The sequence below is a fragment of the Pelodiscus sinensis genome, chromosome 5, assembly GCF_049634645.1.
Source record: "Pelodiscus sinensis isolate JC-2024 chromosome 5, ASM4963464v1, whole genome shotgun sequence".
Classification (NCBI taxonomy): Eukaryota; Metazoa; Chordata; order Testudines; family Trionychidae; genus Pelodiscus; species Pelodiscus sinensis.
In genome coordinates this window covers 16085041-16108135 of record NC_134715.1, presented here as the reverse complement: position 1 = coordinate 16108135, position 23095 = coordinate 16085041, and the positions used below count along the sequence as shown (strand labels likewise).

Here is a 23095-nt window from a genome sequence, read left to right as displayed (position 1 = left end):
TTAAATGTCCGCTAGTGCGGACTCCGTGCCGCGTGAAGCCACGCGGCACGGACTAGGTAGTTCGGACTAGGCTTTCTAGTCCGAACTACCGTTACTCCTCGTGAAATGAGGAGTAACGGTAGTTCGGACTAGGAAGCCTAGTCCGAACTACCTAGTCCGTGCCGCGCGGCTACACGCACTAGCGGACATTTAAAAATGGCGGCGCCCGGCTTTATGCAAATGAAGCCCGGGAAATTCAAATCCCGGGCTTCATTTGCAACTCCGGATGCCTACATTACCCCGCTAGTTCGAACTAGGGTGGTAGTGTAGACATACCCTCTCAGACAAGTGGGGCACAGCCAGCTGGGAGAGCAGTACTGTGGGGCAGAGCAGGCTGCTGGGCTGCTCCAGTTCTTGCTGTTGCAGTAAGTGGGAACTCCTGTTGCTGTCCTGTGCCAGACACCATAATTCCTGGGTCACCTTGTTGGAGGAGGAAGTGAGGGGGCGGAGCAGGGGCAGAACATGGGGGAGCAAGGGCAGGGCTTGGGGAAGGTGTGGAGCAGGGGTAGAATGGGGTGAGCACAGGCATGGCAGGGACCCTGGGCCCTACACCTGGGGTACTGGTGAGCATGGGCGGCAGGTTTGTATAATTTTTGGTGGTGCCCCATTAGCCACGCCCCTGGCCCCTGTTAGCCATGCCCTGACCCCCATTAGCCACACCCACTGACCCCCCCACTCCCGTTAGCCACGCCTCTGGAGGTAACACACTCGGGGTAAGATGGACACATGACCAGAAGTAAAAGGTGTCATGTCACCCCTCTTGGAGGGCTTTTCCCTCCATCCTCCTACCAAGAGGGATTAGTTTGGCCCCCACCAACACCCCCCATGCAACTATCCTGCAGTTTCGTTAACCCAATGTGTGTGACATTAACTCAGGGGCAGAGAGGCTGGGGGAAGTGTTCCCTCTAAGACTATGTCTACACTCGCGGCTTTTTGCACAAGTACAGCCGTTCTTGTGCAGGAACCCACAGAGCATCCACACTGCCCGCCTGCTCTTGCACAAGGAAATTTACAGTACCACGTGGTAAGAGAGGGCATCTTGCGCAAGAGCTACGCTCTTTTCTAACAGGTGTAAGCTCTCTTGCACAAGAGGGCAGTGTGGATGCTCAGCAGGGATTTCTTGCGCAAGAAACCCCTATGGCTAAAATGGCCATTGGAGCTTTCTTGGGCAAGAGAGCATCCACACTGCCATAGATGCTCTTGTGCAAAAGCACAGCTCGCACATAGCAGTGTGGACGTGTTCTTGTGCAAGAAACCGCCAGTGTAGACATAGTGTTTCCTCCCATGAGCAAAATGAATTTTGTGTTGTGCACCAGTACTGAGTTCATGTGGCTTATTTGGATGTGCCACTGTGGCACCCAAGTTATTAATACATATTTTTAAACCTTTACCTTTTCTCTCTGCTGCCATGTCTTCTCCCCTTGCTCCATCAGCTCCCCTGGTGCCTGCTGCCCCCCCAACCCCTCACCCTCCTCTGCTGTCCTGACTCCTGCCCTTCTCACTGCCTTCAGCCCTCCTGCAACCTGCCCCCCTCCACCAGCCCTTCTCTCCCCCTTGTGCCCACTCCTCCAGTAGCCCCACTCTAATCATGTTAGCTACCCCCTCTCCTAACACCTCCCTCTACACACCTGCCCTGCCTCTCTCCTCTGGTGCTGGTCCCTCCCCTGCAGGTGTCTGCCCTTCTGCTTCACCCCCAGAATCCCCTGGCACCTGAACCTTCTCTTACTCCTACACCCTCCTGGTGCTTCCCCCTTCCCTCACTGCCCCTGCCCCCTTTGCTCTCTTTTTCCCTGATGCCCACCCCCTCACCACCCTCTGCCCCCATTCCCCTCATGCCCCTGTGCCCTCACACATGACTTGCTCCATCCCCACCTTCCTCATGCCCACCCCTTCTTTCAAGCCTTCTCCTAGCACCTCCTCCTCCAGCCCCCAATGCCCTTACCCTCTCCCCTCCCAACATCACCCTGTCCCCCTCCACTGATACCTCCCCTCCTGCCTTTTTCCTCATTGTCTGCACTTGGCACCGTGGCATTTGTCTTTCCTCTACCCTGTCCCTTTAGTGCCTTTCCCTTTCTTCCCCCTCTCCCCGCCCCCTCCGCACAAGCCACTTCCTCTCCCAGGCCTCCCCCTCCCCTACCTTCTGCCTTCCACTTTGCAGGGCCGGAGTCTGCGCTCTGTCCCTGGACGCCGAACCCGCAACGCAGCGACCAGCAGTTTTAAAATCCTGGGCCGTGACGTTACGTCACGCCCAGGCATCTCCCCACTCACCAGTTTAAGCATGCTGTGCATGGCAGCAGCAGCCCGGAAGGAGGAGCTCAGTGAAGGTTGCGCGCGGCAGGGACAGGATGGGGCTGGGGCTGGAGCCGGGTCCAGGGGAGAGACACTCTGGGGCTGTGGTGGGAGGACGTGCGGGGAGGCCGGGGCCTGCTCCAGCTCCAAATATTGATGGAGCATGGGCACCATGAGCCCATATAACTTATCGCCCATGCTGGGGAGAGGGTTATCTCAGGCCCCACATTTCTTTCCAAACCCCCAAACCAGTTAAAAACTAGCAGAAGGCTAGTAAATTATAACATTGCTCAAGCACAGGGTTCATTGGTGAGGTTTGCTCTCATTTCTTTGGTTTAAATCTATGTCTTTTTCTAAGGGTACATTTACACAGCAGCGTTATTTTGGAATAACTGACAATAAAATAAAAAAGAGCATGTGTACACTGCAAGCCATTATTTTGAAATAGTGTCGAGCTGGAAGACTTCTTACTCTGACTCCTGTAACCCTCATTTTACAAGGAGTGAGGGAAGTCAAAGGAAGTGTTCTTCCTTTAACTTTCTGCTGTGTAGACAGCGCCAAAAGCCAAAACAAGCTCTTTCAACTTAAGCTACACAATTGACGCAGCTTAAGTCGTGTAGCTTAATTTGACTTTTTCCCTGCTGTATAGACGTGCTGTAAGTGTTGAAACCATCTTTTTCTGAATTGCTGAATTTCTTTCAATTTTTATATTGAAATCTTTGGTCTCAGTATATCAGTATTTTGCTCATTAACAGTAAAAGCCAGTAGGTGGAAACCTTTCCCAACATACACAGATGAAAGAACCATGCATAACTGTATTCACACCTTAAATATATCGGAACAAGTCACCTGCTCCCCCTCCCCCACACTGCAGCTTTTCTCCTATTTTGCATTGTGTAGTGTGGTGTGTGCATATGAAAACTGTGGATTTTGCTAAGAGAACTTTCCATAGGAATACCAATTGTTTAAAAAAAACTAATGTAAAACATGTTTACACTCTAAACAACATTAGAAAAAATACTTGTTAGGTTCATGCCACGTGGAGAAAGTGCTTTTCCAGTCAAAGTGTGAGATCCTCCACTGTGATGGTCCGTCTACACTAGCTCGTTAGTTCAAGCTAGGTAGGGTAATTAGGGCAAGCGGAGTTGCAAATGAAGCCCGGGATTTAAATATCCCGGGCTTCATTTGCATGTTCCCGGGCGCCACTATTTTTAAATCCCCCTTAGTCCAAAATCCGTGCCTGCGGCTACACGTGGCACGGAGTAGGTAGTTTGAATTAAAGATCCTAATTCAAACTTCCGTTACTCCTCATTCCACGAGGAGTTTGAGGAGTAACAGTAGTTCGAATTAGGATCTTTAATTCGAACTACCTGCTCCGCGGGCACGGAGTTCGGACTAAGGGGGATTTAAAAATGGCGGCGCCCGGGAACATGCAAATGAAGCCCGGGATATTTAAATCCCGGGCTTCATTTGCAACTCCGCTTGCCCTAATTACACTACCTAGCTCGAACTAACGAGCTAGTGTAGACGTACCCTAATAGATTAGTGAACTGCACTAAAGCAATGGAGAGGCACCAGTTTGCACTAGCTGAGGATCTTGTCTCCTTGTGAGTGGTTGGTGAGCCAGAATTACTTAGCTGCAGTTCATGTTTATGCAAAATTCACTCATAACCATAGAAGTGTTCCTAAGCACCTCTATTAATACAACACGTTGCCTTGAACATACAGAATGAGGCCAGGCATCTTGTTCTAATCACATTGCCCAGCCAGAGACAGTAGGAAAGACAGAGATCACTGAACTATAATTTAAAAAACAAGACAAAATATTGCATTTTATTTCAACAACTGCAATTCAAAAAACTATGTGTATCCTGCTTTGGAGCCATTGAATCAGCCCCTTTCTAGAAAGGCGGCTAGCTGTACATAATTGTCATGAAAATTTACCAGCCTGCTCACAGAATCATCTTGTTCACTGGGGGCTTGCAACTGAGGCCACTGAAGTGAATGGGAGGAGTATTTCTATGGGCTTTGGATCAGGCCCCTTATTACGATGGTGACTGATGCAAATGTAAAGTAGGGATGTTAGCATATAGTCTTTTAAATGATTAACCAATAAAGCTGGGATTATTGGTTAATCCTAATGACTACATGCACCTCCCCCTCTCCCTTGCGGCCTCTCTATCAGAGGCATCAAGGGGGGAGGCAGGAACCAGTGCCCAAGGAGAGCCTGCTTTTTAGGCAGGCTCTCCATGGGCACTGGATCCAGTGGAGCCACCTGCCCCCACAACTCCTGTTGAAGGTGATAGAGGGTGAAGGTGACAGAGAGCAGCTCCTGATGCGTATCAGCTGACGAGGAACTGCCTGCCCCCCACTGCTGTTGCCTCTCTATCACAGGTAGCAGTGCAGCGGGGGCAGATGGGATCTGATATGCATGGGGAGGCAGCATTTAATCTGGCTTTCTGTGGAGCTGCCTGTCCCCCATCTTGCTGCCTTCCACAGAGGCACTGGGAGGTGGGGAGCAGGCGGGAGAGCTCAGGTCCCCCACAGACAGGGACTGCACTGCTGTATCGGAGGCAGCAGTGTAGGGAAGCAGGCAGCAGGAACTGGTCTGCACGAGGAGCTGATTTTTAAACCAGCTCCTCTTGCGGACTGGCTCTACCTGCCACCCCACCACCTCTATCAGCAGCGTTGAGTGACAGGGGTATCCCCAGGAGTGGAGTTGGAAGTGCACTGGCTGCTGGCTCCACTCCCAGAAAAGTATTTCAGCAACCATGTAAATATTTTTGCAGCTACATGATTACTAAAATAAACGTTATCTAACATCTCTATGTACAGTGAAATGGAATTTATTCAGCCATCGAACATTTATTTCCCTTGAGCAAATGGGAAAATTGACATTTCCGAGACTGTAATAATCCCTTCCCTATCATGTTCACACTGTAAATATATTACAAAGCACAAAGGAACATCCAGCGCCAGCTATGTAACTTAGGGCACTTGCTTCCATTTGTTCATAAACACAGATGAAGTTTCTGAACAAACGCCAGCAAGATACACACTACCGTAGGCCAAAAGCCCAAAGGGCATGCATTTAGTTCTGCTCCCTTACTCATTTTGTATTGCTGCTGAAAAGGGGTTTATTTTTATCCACATGTAAATTAGATTACTGAGCATTTAACTGAGGTGATATTGAATCAGCATGGTTGAACTGAATTGAACCATGGGATTACTGTGTAGCTGAAGGGATACAAAAGGATCTGGATCTAGAGTTTTTAGTTAAAGGCCACACATGGCTCTGTTGTTGATGCAGATGATATTCATTGTATGCATTGCATGCAGTAGTGTAAGTGATACAGAGCTTGATTCTCCTCTACTTTGCACACTTTGGGTGCATCTACACAGCAGATTTTAACTCGAAATAAGCTACACAAGTTGAGCTATATCAATTGCATAGCTTATTTCGACATAGGGAGCATCTACACAGCCCTTATTTCAAAATACAGCACTCTTCCTCTGACTTTCCTTACTCCTCGTACAATGAAGGTTACAGGAGTTGGAGTAAGAAGTCGTCCTGCTTGAGATTATTTTGACATTATTTCAAAATAACTGCCTGCTGCATAGACATAGACTAAGTTATTTTGAAATAATGCTGCTGTGTAGACATACAATTTGTGTCATCATTTACACACAAAAATTAAAACGCTACCAGATGAGAATGGCAGCATCTTACATCTGCTGTGTACTGACATATATGTCGAGAATAATAAAGTAAAATGCAAGAATAGGGGTGTTGTATCCAGCGTTCATTGCATCTGTGTAAATTTTAACCTGGATGTAAGATTCTTCACTTCCTTTCTAAGGCTCCAATGCAGGAAAAGACATAAGCACATACTTACCTTAAAGCACATGAACCTTCCCGTTGACTTCAAGTTGAATACATGCTTAAACACTTTTTTAAAACATGGCCCTACAATTTTGTGTAGCTGTATGATGTGCGAACAAATGTACTTTTATTTTAAAAGAGGTTGATTCTCCACTTTTTGTGCTTTACCTTGCAGCCTTTACTATATTTAGATACTCAGCATTCATGTAGGCAGATCAACTGGGCTAATTTTCTATGCCCTTACACTTTGTATATTTATTTGCATCTGTTCAAAAGGAGTGTAGAGTGAATGTAATCATATATATAGTAGCCCAGTGTCTGTGACTCTGTAACACTGAAGTGCTGGCTGTTCCCTCTGGGAGGTGCTGTTGCCTCCCTGGCTGTTCCCTCTGGCCAGCGCTGGTGCCTGAGTCACGTCCTTCGCCTCCTGCCGTGGCGCTCGGCTGACTTCTGCACCGCTCAGCCAGGCCGCCGCGGGGGAGTAAGTGACACAAGCGACCATTTGGGCTCTGCACTCCCCATGCAGCACGGGGAGTACAGTGCCCAAGCGGCCGTTTGGGCTCCACGGTCCCCCGAATGAGAGGCAGGAGGGGGAAGAGAAGAGAAAGAGAGACAGAGAGAGAGGCAGGAGGCGGCTGTGAGCTGAGAGAAAGAGAGGGGGAGACAGTAGGAGGAGGACAGAGAGACACACACACACACACACACACATGGAGCGAGAGACCGGAGGTTCAGGAGAGAAGACCGACATGGAGGAGAGACCTGAAAATCCCGTCTTATGACGGGCTAACTGGCTAGTATGTTAATAATGCTATTAAGTAAGCCCTTGAATATATTAGAAGTGGCCCCAGTTTAGCTAAAGGTGCATTTTTAAAGATTTTTTTTAAATACAAACCCCTCCATGGATAACTTTAAGTTGATTGATGTATAGTGATTTAGATACTTAAAAGAGTCACACACAGGTTTGCACCTGTTTAGTTATATCAGTTTAAAATAATTTCCCTTAAACTGGTGCAAGTTTTAATTCAGAAAAGCTTTGAGAGAAGAATTCTGTTCCAGTACCATTTTATACTCATTCTGCATAAACATAAATGTTAATCAAGATAAAAGTCAGGGTAAAATCTGACTTTACTAGGACTTCTCATATGAATAATGATTGCGTCTTTTATTTTAAAAAATTAAACCTCATAATAAGTTTTCCGATCTGAAAATAGTGTTATTCAAGGAACATGGTTAGGTTGAGCCAAGCCTTGAATTTAGATTATGTGGAAACAAGATAATACAAAGCTTATGATTAACAGAAGTGTAGACATACTTCCTTTTAAGAAAGGATGATTCCAATGGGAATAATTTCTTAGTTTGATTTAGACAACCTGCCAAATATTTGTACTGAGAGAGTTCACACATTTATATAATGCAAAGCAGCATACTAACAGGACAGAAAGAAACATCACAGCATTTTGCTATTGCACAAGAACCCAAAAATGACAGCATCACATACTCCCCACCTCCTGCCCTCAGGGATTCTCTTGGAACCCAATGCGTGACATAATAAGAGGCTCTTCACTTGGTCAGTACCTAAAGACATGATGGATTTTTTATTGCTTGCTCGCTTTGGGGCTGTGTCCATACTGTGAGCAAGGGATGTGATTCTCACCTCATGAACACATTCTTTCTTTAGCTCAATTATGAGCTAGTGCAAGTATACAAAGTAGCAGAGTTGCAGTAGCACAGGCAGCAGTGGCATGGCTTAGCTATGCCAAATATGCACCCACTGGTTTCAGGTGATTGTATTCAGCAAGGCCATGCTGCCACTGCCCATGCTACTGCCACTAGGCTTTCACCTATACTTCTGCCAGCTCTTGACCCCCTACATCACCAATGTATTTGTAACCGGAGTCAGGATTGGATATGAGATAACTAAAAAATGTTACAGACTAGATAGGAAAATTATTGGATGGGATTCTGTGGCTTATATCAAGCAGGAGGTCAGATTAAATAATTGTAATAGCCCCTGCTGGCTTTAATAGCTCTGATTTTATTACTCTTAATTGAAAGGTAAAAATTGCTGATACTGGCTAAAACTAACCATAAGAGGTGAAATTGGCTAATCTATTTTCATTGTCTGTGCTAACTGGAATGCAGCAATGAAACTATATGAAAAGTAAATTTACAGAATTCCTTCTGCTCAAAGCAGTTAGCCTATAAGGGTACCCCCATGCAATGGATGCTGTCTTTTAATTATGTTGTTTTTACCCTGACAGACAGCACTCTTTGTTTATATAGAAGAACAGGGGGAAATTAATCTATACTGTTTGTTTTCTCAGGGTTCAAAGCCCTGGCATTTTGTCCTGCATATTCTGAAACAGATGCTTGTCTGTCATCATTCATTTCCTTTGTCACACATAGCATGTTGAAATCTTGGACAGTGAATAGTATGACACATTTTGATTTAATGTTATGACCCATTAAATCATCTTTCCAATGCTGCAGTATCAATCCACAGCTTCCACTCACCTATTGGCTGATCACCATTTCTAGGGATCCGTAAACTGTCTCAGATAAAATAAGGACCTTCCTGTCACTGACATGCCAGATAAGCTAATGGCAATTGGGACAAATTACAACATGGTTTTACAAAAGGTAGATCGTGCCAAACCAACCTGATCTCCTTTTTTGAGAAAGTAACAGATATTTTAGATAAAGGAAATGCAGTGGATCTAATCTACCTCGACTTTAGTAAGGCATTTGATACAGTACCACATGAGGAATTATTGGTTAAATTGGAAAAGATAGGGATTAATATGAAAGTTGAGAGGTGGATAAGCAACTGGTTAAAGGGGAGACTACAGCGGGTTATATTGAAAGGTGAACTGTCAGGTTGGAGGAAGGTTACTAGGGGAGTTCCTCAGGGATCAGTTTTGGGGCCAATTTTATTTAATCTTTTTATCGCTGACCTTGGCACCAAAAGTGGAAGTGTCCTGATAAAGTTTGCGGATGACACAAAGTTGGGAGCTATTGCCAATTCAGAAAAGGATCAGGGTATCATACAGGAAGATCTGGATGATCTTGTAAATTGGAGTGATAGCAATAGGATGAAATTTAATAGTGAGAAGTGTAAGGTTATGCATTTAGGGATTAATAACAAGAATTTTAGTTATAAGCTGGGGACACATCAGTTGGAAGTAACGGAGGAGGAGAAGGACCTTGGAGTCCTGGTTGATTATAGGATGACTATGAGCCGCCATTGTGACATGGCTGTGAAAAAGGCTAATATGGTCTTGGGATGTATTAGGCGAGGTATTTCCAGTAGAGATAAGGAGGTGTTAGTGCCATTATACAAGGCATTGGTGAGACCCCATTTGGAATACTGTGTGCAGTTCTGGTCTCCCACGTTTAAGAAGGATGAATTCAAACTGGAACAGGTACAAAGAAGGGCCACTAGGATGATCCGAGGAATGGAAAACCTGTCTTATGAAAGGAGACTCAAGGAGCTTGGCTTGTTTACCTTAACCAAAAGAAGGCTGAGGGGGGACATGATTGCACTTTTTAAATATATTAGAGGGATAAATACCAGGGAGGGAGAGGAATTATTTAAGCTTAATACCAATGTGGACACAAGAACAAATGGATATAAGCTGGCTAGTAGGAAGTTTAGACTTGAGATTAGACAAAGGTTTCTAACCATTAGAGGAGGGAAGTTCTGAAATAGCCTTCCAAGTGAAGTAGTGGGGGCAAAAGATCTATCTGGTTTCAAGATTAAACTAGATGGGTTTATGAAGGGGATGGTTTGATGAGATAACATGATCTTGGTAACTAATTGACCATTCATTATCAGTGGGAAATAGGTCAATGGAGGGATGATAGGAGTTACTATAGAGAACTTTCTGGGTGTCTGGCTGGTGAGTCTTGCCCACATGCTCAGGGTTTAGCTGATCGCCATATTTGGGGTCGGGAAGGAATTTTCCTCCAGGGTAGATTGGCAGAGACCCTGGAGGTTTTTCGCCTTTCTCTGTAGCATGGGGTACAGATCACAGCTGGAAGATCTCTGCATCTTGGGGTCTTCAAAGTATTTGAAGGCTTCAATATCTGAGATATAGGTGAGAGGATTATTCTAGGAGGGGTGGGTGAGATTCTGTGGCCTGCACTGTGCAGGGGTCAGACTAGATGATCATAATGGTCCCTTCTGACCTTAAAGTCTATGAGTCTATAAGGTGTGGTGGGATATGTGACTTTTACTTCCACCATTTCAAAGAGCAACTGACAGGTATAACTGTCCTTTCTGAGCCCAGTCAAAATAACCAACATGTCCCACGGACAAAGTTTAAACTAAGCATTTAGAAACAGTTTTCTTAGCCTGGTTTGAGAGTAAGACCTCAGAATACAGCTGAGAACCAATCTTACATGCATTTTTTGAGGAAGAACGGCTGTTGCACAAGAGGGGGTTTTTGCATAAAAAGGCTCCATCTACACAGCTCCTTTTTGTGCAAAAGCCTCTTGTGCAAAAATGGCTGCTCATTACTTAGGCAAATGAAGCACGGTGATATTCCATGCTGCACTTCATTTGCATATGCTTTTCCGCAAGAAGGCTACAGTATAGATGTAGCCTTAGGGAGTCAAAGTCTGCTTTTCTGAAGTGCAGGGTCCATATTGTGCTGCTCTCCTTTCTTCCTTTTGTCAGGATCCTGAATGCAAGCATCTCGTGGTCACTGCTGCCCAGGTTTCCACCTACTTCTATTTCCCCTATCTAGTCTTTCCCGTTTGTATGCAATAGGTCAAGATGAAAATGACCCCTAGTTGGTTCCTTCAGCACTTGCACCAGGAAGTTGACCCCAACACTCTCCAAAAATTTCCTGGATTGTCTATGTGCTATTATATTGCTCTCTCAGAAGATGTCAGGGTGATTGAAGTCCCCCATGAGAACCAGAACCCATGATCTGGAAACTTCTGTACATTGTCCAAAGAAAGCCTACTCTACCTTATCCACCTGGTCTGGAGGTCAATAGCAGATGCCCACCATATCAGTCTTGTTGCTCCTACATTTAATCTTAACCCAAAGACTGTCAACAGGCTTCTCTCCAATTTCATACTAGAGCTCTGAGCAACATACAGCGCTCTAACATACAGTGCAACTGCTCCTCCTTTTCTCCTCCACCTGTTCTTCTTGAACAGTTCATACCCTTCCATGACAGAGCTCCGGTCATGTGAGTTACCCCACCCAGTGTCTTTTATTCCAAACACATCATAGTTCCTTGACTGTGCCAGGACTTGGAATTCTTCCTATTTGTTTCCCAGGATTCTTATATTTGTATACAAGCAATTTAAGATAATTAGCCGATTGCCCTACATTTCCGTATGAATCAAGAGCCTTCCCCTGTTGCACCTTTGTCCTTGTGTTTCCTCCTGGTATTCCACTTCCCCTCTTACTGCAGGACTTACATCACCATCCCTGGAGAACCTAGTTTCTAGGTCACCTCACTAGGTTACCAAGCCTATCATCATCACCTTCTGGGCAGCAGTTAGTGTTCAGTTAGATTCCATGGAACTGAAGACAGAATTTTTGCACATCATTCCAGGAAATGTTGTATATGGACTTAATCACTTGCTAATTTTGCCACTGCATAATACCCTTTCAGGCGGCTTGCTCGATTTCAGTGGGGCTCCTTGCAGAGTAATACTCTGATGCAAAACCTGTAGAAGTCAATGGGAATTTTTCCATTGATTCCAGTGAGCTTTGCATCTAGCTCAAAAGTACTTACTAGGAGCAAAAGTGGCAAAATCTTCCCTTCCTCGATTTTTCATTATGAAAATTGCCTTTAGAATCCATTTCAATATAACAGGAGACACAATAATCACCTTGTGAGAACATATGTAGACCCCTTGCTGCTGTTCTTTTTTTGGCACACTAATTTTAGGAATTAGTGCACGTATTTTCTGAAGTGTTAACTACATTCATATCTGTGAAAGTTCATATTCTCTGTGCAAATTTAAACAGACATTACAGAGCACCTCATATGAAATACAGCAAACAACTGGCTGTCAGATTTATGTGAATGGTTTGAAATGAAACTTTAACACTAATTGGCCAAATTGTGAGTGCAATCTTAATTTGTGTAATGGGTAGGAGTGATATTTAGGTCATGTATACACTAGGAAACTATTTCAAAATTACTAAATTTGATGTAACTCCCAATTTAACAAAATCATATTCGTGTGTCTACACTATGGAAAAGCCTTGAAATTAGTCTAAGACAGGGTCCATTAATGTGGATGCACTACTTCAGACTTATAGCCCCAGGAAGAACTGGGGAGTAATTTGTTCAGATTACTCTGGGGAGTAATTATTCTGAAATAGTGGCACTGGAGTGTCCACACTACTGTTATTTCATAACAGCTATTCTGAAATTAGCATTACTCCTACACTGTGTCTAGACTGCACCCCTTTTGCGGAAAAGGGATGCAGATTAGCCACAGCGCAATTGCAAATGAAGCAGGGATTTAAATCTTCCCCGCTTCATTTGCATGAACATGGCTGCCGCTTTTTTCCGGCTCGGGGCTTTGCCGGAGAAAAGCGCCAGTCTAGACGGGGATCTTTCGGAAAATAAAGCCTTTTCCGAAAGATCCCTTATTCCTGATTTTAAGAGGAATAAGGGATCTTTTGGAAAAGGCTTTATTTTCCGAAAGATCCCCGTCTAGACTGGCGCTTTTCTCCGGCAAAGCCCCGAGCCGGAAAAAAGCGGCAGCCATGTTCATGCAAATGAAGCGGGGAAAATTTAAATCCCTGCTTCATTTGCAATTGCGCTGTGGCTAATCTGCATCCCTTTTCCGCAAAAGGGGTGCAGTCTAGACACAGCCCTAATGAAAAGCAGGAGTACAGATTTTGTATTACACATCTCGTTATTTCGAAAGAACAGTCTTGGTATTGGGGATGCTCTGCTTATAAATTTTACCAGGGGTGGGGTGTTATTTTGAAATAAAGTCCTAATGTAGACTGGGTTAACTACGGAAAACTTGCTGCATACATGTAATGTGAAAAAAGCATATGTTGAACATTAAGGCAAAAGGCCTGTTTCTAAGAAAAGGCCTATTATTAAATGAACGAAACTCATATCAAACTTTAATTTGCAATAATAATTTTGTGCAACATTTACTACTAATGTAAAATTTAGTTTAGTAAGAGTGAAATGTTTTGTATAATATCCTGTGTATCAGAACAAGTGTTCTTAACTTCAAAATGTACTAACCACATTACTACGGAAAGTATGGTTATTGCAATATTTGTAAACTTGCAACATGTACCAGAGAAAAGGAGGTATATGTAAATGTTATTTGTAAAAAAGGAAGTTATGGCTTGACAACAATCTGTGTATGAAAGATTAAGTTTCAGTTACTGCTGGAACAGACAATATGGGGATCAGATTGTCATTTGTGTCTTTGACTAAAAACTTCAGTTCCATAAAGATATCGCAGAACCTCTTCTTAGTATGAGCTACTCTTCATAAAATAGGCAACTTTATTAACAAAGGCAATCAAGCTTGAGTATGTTTGTCTCACTGTTTTACTAAGACCAAACTAATATATATATATGTTCTTATGTGTTACCTTTATATACAGAGAAAGTGTAAATACACATCTATAAATTGAAGTAACTAGTATAACAGGGAAGTGGGTGCATTTATTACCTCCTTAAAATATTGCAGACTTGAGAAAGCAAAGTTGTCATAATTTAGAGCATCACTACATTTCAGAGTGATCTGAAGAAGAAACTGAGTGCCCCAGTTTGGCTTCTTACTGAAGAAGCTAAGGAAAAAGATATACTGAGAGTGTTTTGCTATAATAAACTCCTAGTTCGTGTAATAAAAATTCTACTAAGAGAGAAAGCTTGAATTCCATTTTTACTGCATTGCCAATGCTGTGGAAAACAGAGCCTGCAACTCTAACACCTAGTAATCTTAACCATTAGAAGAGGGCATAGAAAACCTGCATTGTAGATCTAATTGTTTTTCTACATCATGACATTTGTTTTCAGCAATTAGCTTTTTCACTGAAATTTTAGAATTACCGGTGCAGCCTCACATAACACTTTCATCCTTTCTTCTTTCCATCCTGAGTGGCTGGGCAAAAAGACAGCTGATTTTATTAGCTGGGAATGTTATCTGTAAAGCCTGGAGAGCAGAATTCCTCCAAGAACACCAAGTAGCCTTTACTGTTACTTTGTATGCCACGAACCAAAAGTGACTTATCCAAAACTGTATATTGTAGTTATACATAATGTCAATATCACAACTGAACTACATCCCCATTCCATTAATTCCACGCATGAGGCACTACTACTGGGAGTAATCATCTGTAACATTACGTAATTCATTGCAATACTGATGCAAATAAATTAGTCTACCCCACCTCCCTGAACTTTGTCAGTCCTAGTCAACATCTAATATATAAAGTAGAATGTTTGTATGTTTGTGCACTAATAACTTGGACACCATAAGAGCTACCACAACCAAACTTTGCATGGGATAACCTTTTATCCAGGAGAAGGTTTTAAGGGACTGTGGGAGGGAAGAGATGACAGACCGACGCCTCTCCCCAGGGCTGCACGGAGCGTGGCAGTGTGGGGAGAAGCGGCTTCCTGGGGGAAGCGGCGGAGACAGTCACTCACTAAGGCCAGTGGAGGGACAAGGAAGCAGAAGGCGGGCTCGGGTGCCAGCGGGAGGCACATGGCTCCCTCCCTCCCCTCAGGCTCCTCACCTCAGTTATATCAACTATCAACCTATATTTCAACAAGTTTTCTAAGTTTTGTTCCTCCACTTTCCCGAGCAATGCTGGGTACCTCCAGCTAGTAACTAAATAAAAAGAGAGTGGCGGGGAGCCCCAGAAAGCAAGAAGGGAAGTGTCAGTATCATGATCAGCTCACCTAAGGGCCTTCTGCCAGACTGAATTGCTAAACATTGCACATCGGCTTTTATTTCTATATACACTACACATTCCTCCATGTTAATATCACAATAAATATGCAGGGAACTGCTGAGAATTTCAGACCACTGGCTATGTCTATGATTTGTTGCAGTCCACATATCAGCTATGACAACTTGAACAAATCCATCATCGCTGCTGGGTTTATTAAACCTTTCTATGTTTAATAAATGGAATAATAGCAATGAATAATAGCATATTCAGGGTAGAAGGATAGATTTATAGATATATTTGAGACATTGTGTGGATTAGCCTGTACTACCAAAGAAATATAATCCTTACACTATGATATGCAGTGAAAGATTGTGGTAATCTAGCCTTTGTTGTAAATTAATACCTTTGAGTCATATGGACCCAATGGTGTAATTCCAAAATAGCTCTTCATTTAATTTTTATTGTAATTTCCTTGCTTATGGCATTCTTATTATTTAAATGACAACTAGCCCTAAAACAGTAAACAGCAGTTAATTCAGGGGCTTTTAAACAGAGCAGTAAGGCCCTATACTAGTTATCAATCAACTGTTGATATTAAATTGCATCCGTATCTCTTTCTCTGAGGCCCACTAAACAGCCATGCAGGGCTTCGATATGAGATAGCAAGATCTGTTTAGCCGTAGTAATGCTGTCCACATAAATTATATGGAATTACTCTAAATTTATGCTGGAACTGAGAACAGAATTGGGCCCTAAATGAACATATAAATCATCTAGTAACCATTTATAAAACTACATTAGAATGGAAAACAACATTTTAAAGTGGCTAATTCAGTTTTTAAATCTATTTCTGTGTAGGAGCCTCGTGTTTTTGCATTGCCATTATTGTTTGATTTTCTAGTACTTTTTATGGAATTTTATAAGGAATTTTGTTTTGTACCGAGTAGCTAGGTGGTGGGAGTATTCTCTAAATAAAATTATCACTAATAACGATGTAGTTAGCACTAGGGATGTGAAGGACTAGTCGACTATCCACTAAGCAAATGCTTATCAGATAGTCGATAAGCTTGTGGACTAGTAGCTCTCCCCACTTTGCTGTCTCTAGCAGAAAAAGGCTGCAAGGACGGGGGGGGGGGAGTTCTTCAAAGCAGCAGCACCGCATGGAACCTGGGGCCAGACCCCAGGCTCCACGTGGCACTGTCGCTTTGAAATGCTGCTGTGGAAGCCAGGAGTCAGGCTCCTCCCGGCATGCAAAACGGGTGTGCCGCACGGAGCCCGGGGTCAACTGGGGACTCCCCAGCTCATCTCACGCTCCATGTGATGCTGCCGTTTTGAAACGTTATGGGAACTCAGAGTCAGGTTCCTCATGGCAGTGCCGCACAGAGCCTGGGTTCAGCAGGGAGTCCCCAGCTGACCCTGGGCTCCATGTGGCTCTTTTGACTTTAAAGTGTAGCAACAGCCTTAGGGAGATGCCCTATGGACTAGTTGAATGGTTAATGCAAAATGCATAGACTGTTCAATTAGTCAATTACCTGCAATTTTACCCTAGTTAGCACCAAATTATTTAAAACTATGAAACGTAATAAATTATTCCTCAGTCATATGTGGGCACATGCATGTATACACAAAAACATACAGATAACTGGTGGATTTTTTCCAAAATTTGGTTTTGATTTTTTTGATGAAATTTTGAATAGTGGCCAAAAGGACTAAAATTGTTTGCAAAAAATGCCCATTTTTTTATCTGCTCTAATGTATATGCAACGAGTATATATGCAATACAACTTCTATTATCCAGATATATGTCTTATGGGACAATGCCTAAATTCAGATAATTATGGTTAGTTTTTACTGAAGGAATTTTTATTGCAATGAATAGTCAGCAGGGCACAAAACCCTGTTTCAGAAGGCAGAGTAGTTGGATAATGAAGGCTGTATTGTACATACTATTGTCCATCTTGGGAAAGGCACTGCTTTGAGAGTACTGGAAACTAAAATCCTCTAAGCACAATCTAACTTTATCATATAAAAAGTGATAAATGTTTTCCCCTTATTATCTCTTTCCCTTCCTCAAGTTCTCTTCCTACTGAGCGTTGTACATGAATCCTGTACATATGCTGATACCATGGGCTGCTGTGAAGGGTATTATGTCAGCTAGCTTTTACAAGGTCACTGTACTATGCTCATGTATGACACAATGAAGGAAACTCAAAGAAAGCCATATGTATTGACATTAAGTCTTAAAGTATGCCATTCTATTTTTATCGCATGCAGAAAGGGACGGCGGTAATCATGTCTAAGTACTCATTTATTAAATATAGGTAATACTTAGTTTTTAAATAGAATTTTTGTCAGTAGATCTCAAAGTGCTTAACAAAGGTGGTCAATATCATAACTCCCAATTTTACAGATGGAGAAACCGAGGCAGAAAGGTGAAGGGACTTACCTAGGATCACCTAGGAATGCAGGAATAGAATTCCAGTCTCCTTAAATTGTTGTAAATTTAAGAATAAATATAGAGTTGTGACTAGACCTATATTATAGGACTATAAAGAATTAGGATCTTGGCATGAGAAGCAGAACATTAACCAGTCTACATCAAAGACAATCCAGATCAAATCTAACCTGGAACTGTAGAGGTTAGCTCATCACAGTGCCAAGACATTTGCCTTTGGCATTCCAGTCTTTCTTGTCCTATACTGTAACTCATGCCTGTAGTATCTGTCCATGATAACTAATTCTTGCTTTGCACCTCAACCTGCTGCACAGGGTTTGAGCAAAACGAGACATGTATGTTGGATAGTCTTCAAGTTTAGTCTTCAAGGAGCCCCACTAATTTTCATGAGGCTACTCATGAAAAAAGTACTATCCGACATGAGTCCTGGTTATTTCTACCTCTCCGAGGCACATCCAGCCCTTATGGGAGTGACTACAGAGAGCACAGCTTACCTCAAGCTGAATTTGACTCTCCCTCTATATCCATTTCTGATCCCTTCCCCCCTACAAAACAGAGACAATACTTACCTACGTCATGGAGGAGTCCTTAATCTGAAGATTATTTATAATTTGGGGAATACTGCATTGGGAGGTCTACCAGGATTGGCTAGTGCTGATTTTGAGGGGTTTAGGAAATATGGGAAATTCCACTTCCTAGTCAGTAATTACATCAGTTGAAGCTGAATGAATGTGGGAAAGCCTAGGGACTTCAGTTTTATCAAGTGTTCAAGCTTTCACCTGTTTCTTCATCCAAACAAATTTGAAATTGGTGATGCAGTTAGTTGCATGATCTCTCTCCGGTAAAATGACCCACTTTACCTGGAGTTTACCCAGACCACAGTGACAAGGAGCTTGTTACATCTGAGAGAATTTTAGTGGAACATTGCTTCTTAGGAAGTGTCTCCTTTCAGTAATTTTGTCTAAGGTTAAACCAAGTGGACTTTGGTCATGAGTGCCTGTTAGCACTTTCACCAGAGTCTGCTCCAAAGCCCAGAAGGTCAATGGAATCTTTTCCTTGCCCAAAGGCTTTAGAGTAGGTCTCTGAATATTGTGCATGCAGATGTTTCTAGGAGTTTACCAATTATTCTTTGTTTAAATTAAACAGAAAAACTATTCTCCGTTGATAGCACTGAAGTGTAAATAAGCATCGCAGAAAGGGAAACGGCTATCGTATAGCTACATAGCCATAGATAGAACTGAAAGTACAAATACTTTTCTTTTCTCCAAATATCCAAACTCTTATGAACAATGAAGAAAGCCTCACAAGAGCTCTTTGAGATAGGTAAGGATTATTGCCATAGGTGACGCATGGTTGCACTTGGGAGGTGCACCATCCCCAACACCCCTGTCAAAATTTTAATTGCTACATTGGGTGCCCTCTGCCCCTCTGAGTGGCCCTCCCTGAACCCACTGCAGACTCCAGTCACCCTTAATTATTGTCCCCATTTAAAGTTTAAGGAATTGAGGTACAAACAAGGTATTTGACTCACCCAAGCTACTTTGCAAGAAAGAGACAAACATGTCTCTTTCACTAACAGAAACGGCTCCAATAAAAGATATTACTTGACTCACCTTGTCTCTAATACCCTGGGACTGACATGGCTACGTCACCTCTGCATATTCTTTAATAAGGCCGTTCATGAACATAAAGCCAAACATGTTTTTAAAGCCTCTGTGTTTGCATACTCAGACAAGTGGGTGTGCAATCTCTTGTACTCACAAAAAGGAAAATTTTAAAGAAGGAGAATTTAGACACCACACTACTTAGTATGAGTACCTAAAACAGCAGGCATAGACAATCTACCATAAAATGTGTGTGTGGGCAGCTCCTTAAAAACCTTGAAGTATATTCACCTCAGATAATGATGTTATTCCATCTTCCATTATGATTTTAAAGTAATAAGCATGACAGGCTAAATCCTACAGTCTTGACTCAGTCACTATAATGGGAGTTTTGGTGATGGTATGGAGCCAAGGAAACGTAGCAATCATGAGTTTGCAGGTGCAAACCCTTGGCTATACTGAGTAGAGACATATCCTGAGTACATACTACAGAGGCTGGTCCAGGCTTATTTTTTTACAACCCTCCTCAAATTCAAATCCTACTGAAATTAATTGGGAATTTTGCCTTTGATTTCAGTTAGATTGGGATATAGGATAAGCAATTCACAAGATAAGAGAATAAAATATGTAGATTTCCTTACTTCCCCCGGGTAGTTTCAAAGCTGGATTTTTTGAAGTCAGCATCCTTCTTAGTGCTGGTGCTGGCAGCGCTGTAGTAAGACAGCCTAGGAGATCTGTTCCCTGTTCTTTGTTGACTTTTAACAGTCTCTTGCTGGAGAGGCATCTTTCTAGGAATGGTCTGTGGAAAGCTCCCTGTGCTGTTCAATAGGAAACCTTGCTTAGCCTTAGCCCCACCACGATCTCTGTTTCCACTGGATTGTGTCGTAGGAGTGACGATTTTCTTTTCTTGGGTCTCTGGAAGGGTTTTCAATCCCTGAACCTCTTCCGTGGATGCAGGAGTGATTCTTACAGCATGTTCCCATGGTGTACTTGCTGCAGCTGTTCGGATCTCAGAAGGGGTGGACACGGGGATTGCCATCGGGTTTCTGAGGCTATGTGTTGTAGTAGGAGGTGAAGTAAAGTCTGCGTGGCTTGGTTGGGTTTCACCATCCCTACTCATGGACCAGAGCTTGCCAGTGGTAGCAGATTCCAGGCTGCCACTCTGTAAGTGTGACAGAAGCAATAAGAAGATTATCTCCTTCATCCTGTGCTGCTTGGAAAAAGCCATGAGATGTTTCACGTTTTCGTTGAGTGAGGATCCTGCAGCCGTCTCCTCCTCCTGAGCTGCAGAATGAATCTGCACAAAGAGTGATCTGCCAGTTTTGTTTCTGTAGAAAAGGAAACAGGTTTTCAGTGTTTCAAAACTCACGGAGGAAGCTCTATTTCCTGTTTCTGTGCATTTCTCTGCAACCTGTGACCCCCTTGAAGGACTAGAGCCTGGAAAGAAAAAAGGATTCTTTGTAGAAGCTACCAGATGAAGATTAATGGCACAATGTGAATGTCAGTGAAATCAGTCTGAAGGGAAAAACATCAAAATGGTTAAGTAATTTCCTTTTCACACGTATCCATGTACAGAACGTGAATTGTTTGTTAAATGTGCCCCTTGGTTGTTCATATTTGTCATGAACTTGCTATTGAATTACCTAAAAAGTGCTTGATGGATTTCGATACACTTCAGTATGCTGGTACATTATGTAATGTTTGCTGTGTTTCTCACTGAGGTTTCAATAATCAAGCAAACGGCAGGAATGGAGATGTCTTTGCACTAGACTGAAAAATATAAATATATACAATAAAACATTAAATGCAATATCTTTATTTATTTGCCATTGGCTAATGCCTACCCTAATCTTTGAAACATTAGCCTTCAGGACCAGAGCATTGTGAAATTTCTAACAGGGAATGCTGTATTTATCAAGGAAGAATGACAGGTCAGATTATAGAGATCCCCTTGAGACTGTCATTTGATGTGCTGATGATACCTCTGAGCCCACCTACCTACCCTCTGGGACATCCCACCACCCCGTCCTACTGGGTCAGAAGCTTTGGTCTCCCACAGCAGAGTCATAGAGTTGGGGTAACAGCTCCGTAGCAGAGTAATACTGACACTGATAACAGCTCAGCTCTAGGAGGGCTCAGATACAGGGTGTTGACAGCACTCAGAAACACAGCCCCCAAAGGGATCAAAACCCTAAATGAATCCATCTTCTTCTGTATAAAAGGTTTACACAGAGAATCTTCTAAGATTGCCCCCTTTATTGATGAGAGAGCGAGAGATGCACAGCTGTCATCCTCCCCCCTCCCCCTAACAATTATTTACACTGGGTTTGATAATAAATGAAAGTGATTTTATCAAATATAAAAAGTAGGATGTATGTGGTTGCAAATTGTGACAGACAGATCAAAGTAAGTTATTAAGCTAAATAAAAAAACCCACTCCAGCTAAGCCTAATACAGTAAGAGAAATTGCTACAAAACAATTCCTCACTTTACTCCTTATTTCAGGTAACGTTTTTCAAGCTAGAGCTGATCTTTCCTCTGACCCGGGTCTAACAGCTTCTCCCCTTATTAATGTTCTTTGCTTCTAGGTCTCTTCCGGTGTCAGCTTGTGGAGGGGAGCAGTTTGTGAAGCCAGCTGAATACAATCTTTGCTTCTCATCCCTTAACTAGAATTTCCCCAGGGCAGGAATCCTTTGTTCAGTTCTCCCCCACTCCCTTGGAAAAATACCATATTAAAGGTGGATTTCAGCACCAGGTGGCAGGGTCACATGTCTCTGTACAACCAATGAAAGTTTAATTATTGAATAGAGCATGTAGTGGAGTATGTAGCAGGGCTACCGAGAGAATAGAGAGAATAAACTACCTTACCCTGTTGAAAATGTGTGTCTGTGTGTCCCTCATCCCCAGCCCTGTCCCAGAGGCCTCTGCCATTGCCGTTGCCACAGGAGCCTCCAGCCCCTCCTCTTCTGCCCAAGGCCCTGCTTCTTCTGAGACCCAGGCCTGCCTCAAGCTGCCCAGGGACCTGGCCAGTCTGTCGGCCTCCCATCAGAGTCTATAAAGAATGGTATGTACTTTAAATAAAAGCAAAGACAGAGAAGGGAAAAACAATTTTGGGCTTAACATTCCATGGCCTTGCCCTTAGTATAGCCATTTACAGTCAAGCCAAGTGAGAGTTTTGGGGCTTTGGGAATTATCATAGCCCATCCCCTACACGTTCCTTCTGGCTGTCTCCATGTTTCTTAAACAAGTAAAAGAGGTTACCAAATACTGTAGGCAACAAGGACTGCCTGCTCTGCAGCGAAACCTCTTCCCCAGGAGCTGGGCTGGCAGGGGCAGGCAGTCCCACACCCGGAGTGGGGAAGCGGCAGGGCCGCTGCATGTTGAATCAACCTGCTTGACGGGATGGATCCAGCCCATGGAGGTCTCTTGCCCACCTCTGACATAATGACTAGTTTTCATATTGATTAGCCTTTCTTTAGTAAGTAGTTACATGACCCTGGGAGGGCTGGAGAATATATTTAGCTATGTTAGGGTATGTCTAGACTAAATGACTCTGTCAACGGAGCCATGTAAACTAGTTTACCCAGCATAGGCAAAGAAGCGGGGATTTAAATAATCCCCGCTTCATTAAAATAAACATGGCCGCCGTGCTGTGCCGACGATCAGCTGATCCGGCACAGTGCAGCAGTCTAGATGCGGATCTGTCGCCTGGGGAAGCCTTTGCTGACCAATCCCTTATGCCTTGTGAAACGAGGTTTACAGGATCAGTCGGCAAAGGCTTCCCCAGATCCGCATCTAGACTGCTGCCCTGTGCCGGATCAGCTGATTGTCGGCACAGCGCGGAGGCCATGTTTATTTTAATGAAGCGGGGATTATTTAAATCCCCACTTCTTTGCCTATGCTGGGTAAACTAGTTTA

The 23095-nt window shown here is 43.3% G+C and overlaps 1 protein-coding gene across 1 annotated transcript in view; it reads right to left on the bottom strand.

Moving 5' to 3' along the window:
* Positions 1-20561, bottom strand: part of MMRN1 (multimerin 1) — a 72874-nt gene extending 52313 nt beyond the window's left edge. The window contains exon 1 of the mRNA XM_014577893.2: positions 19819-20561. Within this exon, the coding sequence (XP_014433379.2) occupies positions 19819-20405 (587 nt within the window). The 5' untranslated portion in view covers positions 20406-20561. The remainder of the gene's footprint in view (positions 1-19818) is intronic.
* Positions 20562-23095: the final 2534 nt, after the last annotated feature.